This window comes from Vitis riparia, chromosome 13, assembly GCF_004353265.1.
Source record: "Vitis riparia cultivar Riparia Gloire de Montpellier isolate 1030 chromosome 13, EGFV_Vit.rip_1.0, whole genome shotgun sequence".
Taxonomy (NCBI): domain Eukaryota; kingdom Viridiplantae; phylum Streptophyta; class Magnoliopsida; order Vitales; family Vitaceae; genus Vitis; species Vitis riparia.
In genome coordinates, this window is record NC_048443.1 from 11,989,815 (window position 1) to 12,004,842 (window position 15,028).

General features: G+C 31.1%; 1 protein-coding gene across 1 annotated transcript; it reads right to left on the reverse strand.

The window, feature by feature from the left end:
• Positions 1 to 4,574: 4,574 nt before the first annotated feature.
• On the reverse strand, positions 4,575 to 8,186 carry LOC117927679 (probable pectinesterase/pectinesterase inhibitor 25). The gene is made up of 3 exons (XM_034847332.1): positions 7,385 to 8,186; positions 5,533 to 5,884; positions 4,575 to 5,429 (listed from the first exon to the last, which is right to left on the reverse strand). The coding sequence occupies exons 1-3, from the start codon at positions 8,042 to 8,044 to the stop codon at positions 4,738 to 4,740; spliced, it is 1,704 nt and encodes a 567-aa protein (XP_034703223.1). The 5' UTR covers positions 8,045 to 8,186; the 3' UTR covers positions 4,575 to 4,737.
• Between the last annotated feature and the right edge of the window lie 6,842 nt (positions 8,187 to 15,028).

Sequence of the window (15,028 nt, forward strand, 5' to 3'; positions counted from 1 at the left end):
ACAAATGTCGTTGGCTTTTATCCGGGAAACCATAGAAACTAGTAACTCTCCACCGAAGACCATCCTCCTCTGAGACTTCCATATATATATATATATGTGATTGAGAGTAACTCAACAAATAAAACATCCCTGCTTTCCTCCAAAGAAAAGCCAAACCCCCTCTACGTCCCACACGATCAACACAGAAAGCACCTTCAAAACCCAGCTTAGATTTCAACTTCTCAACTTGTGCTGAATGTATAAGAGTTTCAATAAGAAAAATAAAATCGGGCTTGCAAGATTTGTTGATCTCACATAGAGCTAGAATTGTTCGAGGATTGCCCAGTCCTCGACAGTTCCAACTAATGCCTATCATGGTTGTTGGCAGGCCTGGTTACCAGGTCCCGCCAATGAAATGTCGGTAGTGGAGCATGTTTCCAGCACCCTGTTAGCAGCCCCTGCAACTTGACTCACAGTGGCCCGTTCTCTAGAATCAATAGCCATGCTATCTGAATGGCCTAAAAAAAATAGCTCAGCCCTTCTGCGTTTTTTATCATCCACAATCTCCAGCCCATTTTCCTTAAAGCCTATGTTATCACCTCCTGAAGTAATCACGTGACCATCTGCATGAGAGAAACCGGTTAGCTTGGTAGTGCATGTGGGAAAAGTTTGTAATCCATGCAATATTTGTGGCAACCTGTTAGCAATTTGAAAATCCTTGATCCCACCAGAGTCGGAGCTGATTACTCCTTGAATGGAAAAATCAGATCCATATCCTGATCCCATAGCAATATTACCATACCCGAAATTGTCTGCATGCATAGAATTCTCCATTGTTTCTCATAACCATCGTTCTCCACCATATTCAGAACCTCTTCTCACTGGAACATGAAGATCCAGACTCCATTCTCTTTTGATCTCACCATTAGTTATAGAGAAAAGCTTATCACAAAATTTTTCTGAATGTCTTAGCATGCCACATAGATAACAGAAAGTGCTCAGTTGTTCATATTTGAAGTGAACCAAGAACCACTCTCCCTGAGGTTTTCGAATTCTCTTCCATCTTTTTAATGGCTGCCTCACATCCAGAAGAACTCTGATATGCATGAAATTTCTCCACAGGCCAGCATTGTTATTTATATCGTAGTCAACAAATTTTCCAATAAAGTTGCCAAGTTGCTTACCAAAATTAAGAGACATAGACCCCACTGGAATATCATATACTTGAATGCAAAACAAAACATGAAATAAAGGTATAGCAGTTGGAATTGCACCTTGTTTTAGATGGTGGAGAATGAGTAGGTGGTTGTCAAAAGTCCATGGACCTCCCTCAAGAACTCTCTTCAAATCAACAATATGGAAAAATTGGAAAAGGAAAAGTTGTTTGTTGATTTCTTTGATACAGATACCTTTTTCGGGTATCCAAACACTGGCAAGGCGATGTTTCATAGCATTAAAATTGATCATCCGATCAGTGAGAAACCTTCCAATGAGACATAGATCAAAAGACTAAGTAGTGCTCCCATCCTCACCCGTATCAAGAACAAGTTCCTCCTCCTCATCAATTGAGAGTAAGAGATTTCCGGTCGAGAATCCATAACAGAAGCAAGCACGACCTTCACAAAAAGAAACAAATGGTAGGAGAAAAAAAACAGAAACTCTCACAAGGGGAGAGACAAATCGAAAACTCTCACAAAAGGAGAGATTCATAAAAATTTTAGGAAATGAAAGGTGATTTGATTTCAATATGTTAAATTTCTCAAAAAGACAAAAAACAAAAAACAAAATTAGTAAGATATTATAATAAAAGAAAGTTTTTTTTTTTGGTTAATACTTGACTTAGCTAGAGTATTTCTCCACGTCATAGGAATAGTAATTTCTTATATTTAAAGTGTAATATGAATACAATATAAATTATTGTTTAGTCCTTCATTTACATTATCTTTGATTTAAATGTAAATTAATCTTTTAACTCATTATATATATATATATATATTAGTCAAAATGACTCTTAAAATGAAATTTGAGAGAATAAAAAAAATTAAATTAAATTTTAGAACTATAAATGAAGTGTAAAATTAGAAAAATGTTATCCTAAATGTGAAATTTAATGATATGATAATTTGTTTTACAAAATTTATATAAGGAATATAATATAAATTCTTGTTTTAACTTGCATTCATACAATATTATATTGAGATCTTAAATATGGCTTTTCCACAAGCTAAATACAAATCATTGATCTATTCATTGTTAGTCCCTAAACATGTAGTAATACAAAGCTCAATCTATCTCATCCTTTTAATTGTACATAGCACTAAAGATGATTGTTTAAGTCTATCTATCTACATACATTTTTAATAGTGAATTCATGTGCACTAATAAGAAATTATGCAAATTATGCTCCTTTCCAAACATGATCAAATTATAAATATCATGTAATATCTCAAAAAAAAAAAGTCTTAAAGTCAACAAGATAAAGCAATATACAATCATGAGTTATGTAATCCAATACGATGTACATCTATTTAAGTTTCCATTTTGGAAAGTTTCCTATTTTAGAAAGTTTGTTTTAAAAAAATATATCAACATGGTAAGTCAACTTGTAATCAAGGATGAAAATGTCGTGTTGAAACTATTAATAGTTGAAATTTATGGAAATATCGAAGTGATATCAATATTAATAAAAAAATTAAAAACTAAAAAATCTGATAGAAAATATGAAAAATTTGGACAAAACTTTGATAAATGATCAAATAATTAATAATATAAATATTAAACTCACTATTTTAAAAGAAATAATTTACAAATAATATAGTAATCTTACGTAATAAAAGAATGTATGTTGATATCGATATCATGAAATAGAGTCATAGCTTATCATGATAGGATTTATGACATTCATGGAAGATAATAGTCAAATACCAATAAAAGTATCTGCATCCTCCTTTCCATATCAGCATAGTACACGTAAATTAAGGATATTTCGATGCAAATATGGAAAATATCATAGATATTTTCATCTTTGCTTGTAAAGAGATTTAAGATACATGCAACTAATGTCTTAAATCCTAGGTTGCCTTTTGTATTGTAAAATTCACATATATTCTATATTGCCTTGCACGGCCTGCGTGTTACGTCTTTTAAGGCTATGGAAACCACATAGGCTTTTTTTTTTTCCCTCTCTTGGGACCATGAAGCCCACAAATTTCAGTTCCTTTCTCCACTAGTGTTTTAATTAGTTGAAAATGATCATATTTGAAAGCATTAGCGTCTATGCATTCTCAGACTTGTCACACCAACTATTGTTAGATTGTTGTTGCTGCATACTAAAACAGGCTCACATGCATGCTTTTTGTAGATTTTGTTGGTTAAGAATTAGTGGAACTGGTTTTCAAAAAGCTGCATGCAAATGCCTTCCTCTTTCCAATCATTCTACTCAAATCCATGGAATTTAGACTCATATATATATGCCTATTCAGTTAATGTGGGGCTTTAATATTTTGGAAGTAGAGGCCATTAGCTTAGCCATGTGGTTCACCTAATCACACATGCAATGGACCCCTTGTTCCTTGAGTACAGTTTACACAAATTTGGAAGCACTGGCCTTTGTTGCAAGATGTTTCCCCATCTGAAAACTTCCCCACTACCATAAGCACATTGACCATTTCTAGGACAAGTTTCTTTTGCTTCAACAGTCTCTTATCTTTTCAAACTTTTTTACATAAATCACATTTTTATCCTTATTCAAGGAAACATTTTTGTTCAACATTGAAGTACAAATTTATCTTAATTACCACATTAAGATGATGAAATATTTAGTTTTTATCATGAATATAGATTAATATCTTCCGTACATTCATTGATTTTCTAGGGGCACCACATTTTATTTTTGCATGCTTGTTATCAGAAGACATTATTATATTCCTTTATGAGTTAAGAGTCTTTGGTAGATCAATTTAGTGATTTAAAGTAACTTAATAACTTAATTTAAATTATTAAGTATATTAAGCATGTTTGATAAAATAACTTAATATTATAATTTAAAGTTAAAAATAATCATAAACATTAAGTCAAAATAGTTAATTTATTATTAATTTCAAATATTTTTTATTTTATTTGTTCACGTTTGATAACAATATACTTAACGATCATGACTTCATATTCAAAACTCATTTTTTATAGTATATATTTTAAGGTTACTTTATATATTTATAATACTTTAAACATGAATGTTTAATATAAAAATTTGTTACTTAAGATTAATAAAAATAAATATTAATTAAAAATAATGATAATAAATATCAATTACAACTAATGAGAGTAAATATGTCAATTTGATAATTTAGAATAAATTTTAAATTAACCTTATCAAATAATCTTGATATTTAAAGTAAACAATAAATGATAAATTTTAAATCAATAACTTAAAAACAATTCAATTTAAAGTTAATTTAAGTGATTAAGTAATAAGTTTTAAAGTTTTACTGAATACTCACTTATTTTCAAAATAAGCTAATTAACATTATAAATCAAGGTATGTCGTCTTACACTCACATCTGAATTTTCACTTGTCGTTAACCATGATGAAATCATGCATTCAAGAGTTCATTTCAATGTCAACTTGATTTCAAATTCTGAAAACAGATACATATATTGCCTATGGTTTACTTTCCAAGCCATAGAGCTCTAACAAATGATCAGTAGCAAGTTTCCAAGAGTACCATAATTAATGAGTTAAATTTTTTGTTGCTCTCACTATAGTAATCCCCCATAGAAGGGTATATCAAGGTTAGTCAACCAAGTATCTCCCATTGTGAAATTATACACAGTAAAATTCACAGCTTGTGAAACATTCATCAGAGTATAACCAGGCCATTGCACTCTCATACTAGTATTTGCACCTGGCCCATAATTCTCGAACTCTCCATAGTAAAGGGTGTCCAATCCCACTGTTCCATTCCATTCCAGCCATCCCACTGGATCGATGAGGCTGCCAATATAGGACTGCATGTACACAGTCCTGGAATACTGCTTCCATGGACGACCCAGATAATTCAAGGTGGAGTTCAAGTCCATGGCTAAGTCAGGGGCAGCTTCAATGGTGCAGTTGTGAATGGAGATGCCAGTGTTCTGATTTGGATCCATCCGCCCCTGGGCTGTGAAGGCGTTTTTCTGATTGGGCATGGGCTTTCGAGCATACAAGTTGCAGTTCTGAAAGATGCAAGCAGAGTTCCCAAAGATGAAATCTACAGTTCCATATACGATGCAGTCCCTGTAGAATTGCCTTAGAGAATGTGCATAGAGTGTGTCTTGATATCCTTCAAAGCTGCAGCGGTAGAAGGTGGAGAGATCAGCATTGTTCCTCACGGCTACCGCTTGGTGCTTCTCTGGACCGGCTGTGTTCCTGAATGTTATGTCTATGGCTACAAATCTCTCTCCAGATACAGCTGCATCATATATAAGTGATCAGAATTAAATATACAAGCTAATAAATCCATTTGGAGAAAGACCCACCAAATGAAATTAAACCATGAAAATTAATTCACTCACCGAATGTGGCAGAATTGAAGGTGGTCCAGCCATCAACCACACTTCTGTTTCCTGTGATCACAGTGCGATTAATCCCGTCTCCTAGCAGCATTATACCCTTCTTATATTTGGGAACCATGGGATACTCCTCATAGTATCCTTCTTTCACATATATTACAAAGTAGCCGTCCTCAATGTTGGAACTGTTGGGAGCAAATGAGATGGCATCTGCAATGGTAGTGAAGTTATCGGTACCGTTTGGGGACACAGTCACAGTATTGCTAACCAGAACCCCTCCATCCACCAATTCAGCAAGAATCCTTCCTCCTCTTGACGACCCCCTTGATGTATTCAAAGACCCTTTCTTCAGAACCTGCAGACAAATTGATCAGTTTCTTCTTATTCTTCATTTTATGATTGCTGTATTATTAATCTATGCATGCATATGCTTAACTATGATCGATCGGAGGGATTCAAGATGATACCTAAAAAGGTGATTAATAAATCAATTTATAACTTAATTTCACTTAATAACTTAATTTAATAAGTTATTCTAACCTAATAAAAAATAACTAAACGTTTATTAGCTTATTATTTAAATTCAATAATTTTTCTGTGAAGAACAGATTTTTGATATAACCCGTCTTCAAGTATGAGTACCAACTCCCTCGGATTCTATAATTGCTTTACAAAATATCTGCCTTAGAAAAATGTGCCAACGCGCGTCTTTTCAGACATCTGGCAAGCAAATGGTTCATGCACTTGGATCATGGGTTGGCTCATCTTAAAATTGGCCGGTAGGCGCGACTCAAATTTTGTCCCATCCATATCATACCTCATCTGGGCATCCCACCGGACCCTAGGCCCTGAAAAGGTTATGGGCTCCTTATCCTAATCATTGACAAAAACAAAAATAAATTATTGTCATCTTTTCCTTTTCTTAGTCATTCCTTGTCCGGGTCACTAAAAAATTTTGTACACATATAAAAAGAGATTACTCATCATAGTGGCCTTACTCTACTAAAAATAGATCAGATTGTGATAATATTGATGATTAAAAAATGACTAACCACTTAAATTTCTTAACATTTTCTAATAATTTAATGGTTAGAATCCAACATTTCTTAGATTCCTTCCAAATAGGGTTTAAATATGCAAGTCATGTGATCATGGGCAACCCCACAAAGCAGAGGCTTGGTAATTGACAGCTCAAGAAACTATCTTAGCAAGTTGGGAAATGAATAGCATGTTTGACTTGAATGCATGTGGGTGTAGGCGTGGCTGACTCAACAAATTTTGAAATAACCCAGTCCTTCCAAACTCTCATACTGACTCTATTTATTACTCCCATGCTTTCGAGCCTCACGCCACTTCAGTTCAAACTTCAAACCCTACGCGGAATGTATATAAAATATTCGTTCGTGTCTTATTATGTATCTCTTTTATAATAAGGTAAGCATGTTTTTACCAATTTTTGCAGGCTTATATCACACAAATGATTCCTATTGCCAATTTTTATTGGCTTTAATACATGTTTTTACTATGTTCCCGGGGAAGGCTGATGTCATTTTTTACTTAAGTCTGACCCATTCAACGAGGGTTTTAATTGGTTTGGTTTGGTTTGGTTTCCATCTTTCAACTTCACTAGATAATGACTGCATATAATATTTTGGTATCGTCCAAGAAAATCTATAAAATCTTGACCAATTGAGTTGGAAGTTGGAACTCCTACAGTCCACCGTGACTCAATCATAGCTTTTTTCCTACTTATTTTAACAGCACTACTTCCAAAATAAAAGCAAGGAAGAAATGATATATAAAAATAAAAAGGAAAATGAAAAACCTCCGAGACAAGAGTGACGTTGTGTATTACCTCGATGATCTTGGAAGTCGGTTCGCGAACCCGGTCCAACTCCGTGAGGAACCGGCTCTCAGTCAGTCCACGTCTCTTGCGCCGCTTCCGAGTCTGGCTTAGTGCTCGACTCACCAACCCCAGTGAGACACTGTACAACTGATTTACATTGGACAGCGGCGCTAACAATGCAGCCACCATCGAGTTCCTAGAATCCACGAGCCCGTCGTAACAGGTCTGCTGATTCGTGACGATCCCGCTAAGCAGAGTCCTGACTCGCTCCACCAGCTCATCTGTCATCAGCTCGGCCGACTTCAACTCCCCAGAAATCGTCTGCAAATAGTCCACATTCAGTTCCGACAGCTGCCGGCAGTCGTCCAGAGCTCCGGCCTCCGCGTGGCTCATTGGCCACCGCTGATTATGGGTCAGGTAGTGGCCGATGAGCCCCGACATTCTCCGAGCTTGCTTCAGGCACTGCTTCACAGAGAACTTACCGTAGGCGTCAGGACGGACCGGCGATGACCGGAAAGTAGAGAGAATGGAGCGACAGAGCTTGGGATAGAGTGTGGCTTTGCATGCAGCGGAAGGGGTGAGCGGCGGAGCTTGGCCCGAAATGAGGAGAGCCGGTGAGAAAGAAAGGAAAGTGAAGAACAAGATGAAGAGAAAGAGAGAGAGTTGCATTGTGGGTGAATGTTGTTTCTTGGTGGAGGAGATGTGAGATTGAAGAGGGGGTGCATGAAAAAATATATAGGGAACACAAGAGAATGAAAGCGCGTGAAAATAATTGTGGGTTAGGGTATGGTGTCTGCTTGTGGATTTTGTCAAAGAATGGGCAGAGGAAATACGATAGGAAGGTCCAAAGAGAACAGATGAGACGAGACGCCAGGGAAATGGAAGTACGGTAAAAGAGAAAACGAGACAGTGAGAAGAGGAGTAGTTATACTATAATAAATGGTAATAATTACAGTCTGGTACTCTACCAAAGCCTTTGGCCTTCACCTTCAACTCAAATTTGGCCGAGTGTAGCTGAAATCCACCCACTCTATTTATCATTCAAAAGTAAAAACATAAATGGTAGAGAAAATGATTGGTGGTTCGTTGATAAATTTAGTTATGTATTATGTCAGATGGAGGATATTAGTTTATGCATTGATTATATTTGAAAAAGTGCTTTCAACCCTTAATTATACGGAGTGATTTGTAATTTAATTTCTTTTTAAGTGTATAATTGAAAGAAGTATCGATTTGAAATACAAAATCATTTTTTTGCCTTTAGTTAAATGTAAAAGGGTAGATCATATATGCATATGTCGAATTTCCATGGTAATGTTTTTTTTTTTTTTTTTTGTTAATAAGTCGTTAGTTCAAAATTTTAGGCATGGGTTTGTGGGATGTTATTACTATTGATTGCGAGTGATTTTAATAAAATATATATTTTTAATTTTATTATAATTTTATGTTTAAAATTTTTGTTAAAAATAATTTTATAAAGAATTAGTTATTTCTTACCCATAAATCAAAAAATATTTCTAATAATTTATTCTATAATAAAACATTTAACAAATACTAATTTAAGAATCATTTCAAATAGTTATCCAAAATTTTTAAACCTAGTAAAGAAAACGGTTTTCAAATATTAAAAAAAACTTCCAATTCTCATATATAGCACTTCTCAAATGAGTTTGGTGTACAATGTTAGAGGTCGAACTCTCTAGTTAACTTGTAAGATTTAAAGGGGTAGCGTTTATCGAGAAATATGTAATGATTGACGAGTTTGTTTTTATTATATATTTAACTCTTTTATATTTATGATGATTTTGTTTTTTTAAAGATTGCAATTGCAATTGAAATTTTTTTTTTTTTTTTTTTTAAAGTTTCACTATTAGAACTTTTCTAATTCGTTTTTATTAATGAATTATTGAGTGTTTCACACTTTATAAAATGGATCACATTAATTGTTAAATCATATTAAATTTTTTGTCTTTTTCTTTATTTTCCTCATGTGTATGATTTGATTATCACTTCGAGATTTGGCAAAAATTTCCTAAATAATCCACAGGATTTTTACCTATGTGGATGGAAGAATATTGTAAGGGAAGAATCCAAGAAGAACAGAAAATTTTAAAGCAACTAAAGCAACCCGTATTAAAAGCCGTGAACATGATTAGGATATGCATGCTTCTGCTTTAAGACTTAACTTGTAAAAATGAAACTAACATATATGGTTGGGCAATGTCAACTCAATTCGGTAGCTGGCAGGAACACGTGGTTGTGCCACAACTTATTCAGTTCTTAACGTGGGAATTGTTCAGCTATCTTAAATAATGGCGACTGGCTGACTATGACCCACCGACTTCTCTCAAGTAATTTCTCCCCATCCTTCAAGTGGTTTTTGTGAAATCAGAGACTAAATTCTAATATTATTATAATTTCTCAGGCAAAGTCATGGCGTAAGCTAGTCCTCTATTGGACTTAAACCATTTGTTAGTTCAATATTCCTTCGTTGGGCTTGTATACTTGTATATTCCCAGGCCTGCATTTTTTTAATTTTAAAATATGATAAACTTTGTTAAATAAAACAAAATAATAATTGAATAAAGATAAGGTTCTAATTAAAATAGACAATAATGATACTAATTCAAATATTGGCATAATAAGAAGAAAATGTAAAAATACCGTGAAATTGAATAATATAACCTATAACAATATGTACCCAACCGTATACATATTGTCTATTTTTTATTCAAAAAGATTCTTACAACTTTAAAACACGTTTGGAGGGTTAAAAGAAATTCATACAGATTAAAAAGGATTCATACACTATAGGGGTTTGTTTCACCCCGCAAGAGATGTTTATCTATTTAATCCTATAATTTCGTAAGATACAATGAAAATATTGTGTCTATATGAAAAAGTTTTTATGATATTTTACATCGAATAAAAGAGAAAGTTGCTAACGTTATATATATATATATATATATGTTCTTATTAACCATGTAAAAACGTTTTAGAGTTATAAAAGTCTTTTTTAATTTAAAACGGATAATATTTACACGGATGCGAATTATTGCATAACCTAATATAAAAATCATCAAATTTAAATAAAAAAAAATATAAATAAGTAGTAATAAATTGATTAGAATTAAGGGATATCATTGTGTATATTAAAAATCAAATTAATAAAATATTGCATAATGTAAATGACTTAAAAAAACCATAGTGGGCATGCAAAGTTGACACCTAAGTTAGGTCTTATTTGGAAGGAGTTAACAAAAACTTCTTTCAGAGTCGAAGAAAAGCAACATTTTAGTTATGACCTTACATGTTTTGTTTTTCTATTTTTAAAGTCGTTTCACGAGAATTCATCTTAATTATGTGATATAAACCCGGGTAGCCTGTTTTGTGCTCCAAAGGGTGGCTAAAAGTGAATCTTAAGCTCTATTTGGTAACTATTTCTTTTAAATAATTTTTTGTTTTCTAAAAAAAAGAAATGAAAACTCACGTAATAATTAGAAAATAAAAAATATATTTTTTCTTAAAAATAAAAAGATAATTCATTAATTACTTAATAAAAAATATATAAAATGATTAAAATCAAAATATTACATCTAAAAGTTATTTTTAAAATATCTTTAAAATTAAAAACATATGTTTCAGCTTCTCAAATAGAATTTTATTCTATAGGATATTGAAGAAATTAAAAACCATTTTTGGAATACTTTTTTTAAAAAGAAAACTTTTTTAAAAAAAGGCTTCTTTTTATCTTCGATTTTTTTTTTTTTTTATCTTTGAGTTTGATGATTTAAATTATTTTCATTAAACTTTTAAAAAATTATTAATTAATAATTTAATCCTTAAATTTAAAATCAAGTTTTCGATTAAAAAAAAAAAAAAAGTGTGCTCACTTTGCTTTCAACTAATTTCAGTCTTCGCCTCGATTGTTAATTAAGTACACTTGTTGGGTTTCCTTTAAATATTCCTTTCTCACAATCCCATGATTTAAGGGTCCTAGGTTGTCCGTGAGTTTCTTGAACCTAACTATAACTCTATAACCATATATGTTCCAAACGATCCTTTACGATTTGCCATGTGTCTTTTACAGGTTCCTCCATTCATACGTCTTTGATTTGGTCAATCAACTCGGTTGCTTCTTTATTTGCCCCATCAACTCGGTTGCTTCTTTGTTTGCCCCGTCACCTTCTCTGCCACCTTGTGCTGCTACTTTCGCGAATCCTTGTGCACCTCTATGATTAATCTACCGTATACTATATATAAATTTTTTGTTGGAAAGTGTTAAAATTATATTTTGAGTAAATTGAAAAATTATAGATAATTTCCTAATAAAAGATATTCGGTTTCTATTATTATAAAGGAAATATCTTATCACAGGATTTTCTTTTAGGAAAAAACATTTTTGATAATTATATACTTAGTTTCCAATATAGAATTTTCCTTTGTAATTAGGAGAAAAATATATGAAGAGATTTTGACTAAAATAGTGAGAGTTTGGCTTTGGGATTTGAGAGCTCTAAGGTTGTAATTTTTTCTTCGTTTTTGCTTTTAGATGTATTAGTAAATAATTTATATTAAAAAATTAAAAAAAGTTAAATGAGTTTAAAGTAACGTGTAAAAATAATTTATCAATTTTAAATCTATATTTTACTTTTTTTTTCCACTTTTTTTTTCCTTTAATTTTTTTGGGAATCAAACATTACATAAGAAAAATGATTTTATCATGTTTGACTGTATGATGAAGTATATATATATAATCAAAGATAATAAAAGTTAGTTAAAAACTTATGTATTTTTAAATTAATTCATTTTTATATTGAAGAATTAAAATAAGTGAAATAAGTTTAATGTAGCATATAAAAATAATTTATTGATTTTAAATCTATATTTTATTTTCCTTCACTTTCATTACAACAAAATACATGATTGATGATGAAATGTTTGATCTTCTACAATATTTCTTTTATGGTCAAAAGGTTTTTTTTACAAAAATTTCATCTCCATGATTGTCTCTACAAATGTGTCACCCTATATTTTTTGAGACGAATAATTAAAATTGATTAGAGAACGTATCTATGACAAAAAGAAATATTGTGACCAAAACTATTTGTCAACGAATTGTTTTTGTAGTGTAAAATAAAAACTTTCATTGGGAATTAGATTTTCAAATATTTAGTAAACCATTTGGTGACACGAGATTTCATTGGACAATGAAATTATTTTGACTTTGAATATTACTTCATACATCAGGGGACAAAATATTTTCATTTCCATCATGTTGACGAACAATTTTTGAAACGAAATAATTTTGCCTTTAAATATTTTCACTTACATTTGGGAAGGAAATGTTTTCATCCCAAAATATTGATAGACAGTTTGGGTAACAAACAAATTTTGTCTTCAAATGCTTTAATTACAATTGGAGATAAAATTATTTCATCATGGAAAGCTAATAATGTTGTGGCTTAAAACTCTATATCATTGTCTTCAACACCACCAACGAAGTGGTAATTGTAGTTTTAAACTCCTATAACTTTGTGATCTTTTATTGCAACTTTTCTATCTCTTCATTTAGCTGCACTCAAATGGTTTAGTCATGACCCATATCTTGAACCTTGAACATAGCCTGATCACTTCCTGAGCACTCTCATAATTTCAATTTGTAAACATATTACCATGTGTGAACCCACATTTTTTACTTGCATCCCCACTCGAAACGACGAGACTCATTTTTTATTTGTGAAAATTTGATTTTTGAAAAAGTTTGAGACACCACTTATTTTAGTTTATTTTTAAAAGGGAAAACTAAATAAGAAAACCCTGTGACTTTTTTTTTTAAAAAAAAAAAAAAAAACATGTGTGCAAAAACCAAGTTTAGATTTGAGGATTAGGTTACCTATAAGGAAAGTATAGTGAAAAGTCGTAGTACCCCTCTAAGCCCGTATACCTATAGTTTCTACTAAACGAATTGAGTGAATTATGACAATTAATTAATCATGGATATTAAGATTAAGGATACAAATTAATATATAAGAAAATAATCATAAAAGTATATTATAAGAATGCAAAAGGTAAAAGACAAAAGAATTAAGCATATTGATTTATTAAACTGATTAAAAAAAGAATATTTCAAAAAAATACTTTTTCAAGAAATTTCTAAGGAGTTTATTAAAAAAAAAAAATTGAATTAATGATTTCAATTTATTTATTTACAAACAATTATTTTCAATAAGTTATTTGATTCAATTTTATTTGTGTTCAATTTTCAAGAAAGTATCAAAAGAACTTATTACAAAAATTTCAATTTGGCAATAAAAAGATTTTTTTACTTTTACTAGAAAAAGAATGAAATTTTACAACTTCAATTTGCAAAAGACTCTTATCTTATTATCATTAAAAACATATTTAAAACCTATATTTATTGAAATTACCTTTAATCTCATTCCAACTAAGAAAAGAGAATTTATTTAAAAATCACTTTTTGGGACAATTTTATTAAAAATTAACTTTTTGGGCAAGTCTATTTAAAAATCAATTTTATGGACAATTTTTATTAAACAAATAAATTTCTTAACAGTAGTTATTAAGATTTTTTTTTTGAATTTGATTAAAAACAATTTTATGGATTTTCCTAAAACAATTTTTTCGAATTTTTATTAAAAAAATTATTTTGTTAAATAGAGTATTTTCTAAACTATTGTTTTCATTAAAACGTAATTACTGAACTGTTCCTTTTATTAAAACAAAATGTCTAAGCTATCAACTGTTCAATTCCGTAGACACCCATCAAATATATACATAAGAAGATTTACATGAACTAATAAAAATGAAACTAAATAGAAATGGGGAAATAAAATATGTACCTAAACAAACATATGACAAGCTCAATGCCCCATTTATAGCTTTCTTGAGCCTATTTTTCTTCAATGAAATTTAGTTCTCCACATGTGATAAATTCATGCTTAGTGAACATAATACCAATGGTGGAATGGTCCCATGCAAAACAAAAATGAATCCAAATTAGCAAATATAATCTAACAAAAATATTCCACATGTTATAAGCCCTACTTTAAAATCTTCAAATTATTAACCAAAATATAAGCATAATCAACCAAACCTAAATATAACAAATCAAAATAAATCCAATTAAGCCTAAATGTAATATTTCATAATTCAACCCTAATTTAATAAATAAACAACTAAACAAATTAAGAAAACTCAAAATACCCAAACCACTAACGCATAAATCAAGTAATAATAATAATAATAATAATAATAATAATAATAATAATAATAATAATAATACTAATAATGACAATAATAATAATAATAATAATAATAATAATAATAATAATAATAATAAAACACAACAAAATAAAATAAAAATAAGAATTGTACCTTTTGAAGCTCGATGTGCAATGGGTTTGGGTGATGTCGGTTTTAGGACAGAGAGAAAGAAGAAATAAATAGAAAGAAAAATGGAGAAAAAAATTGGAGGGGCGGGGGAGGGGAGGAAGATGATGAGGTAGCAAAAATGGGTTTTGGGTGGAAAAAATAGAAAAAAGAATAAAACGAAGAAGAAAGAAAAAGAAAATGGGAACCATAAAATGAGAGGGGGGGAAAGGGTGTTGTGCTTTAGATGGGTGGTATGTG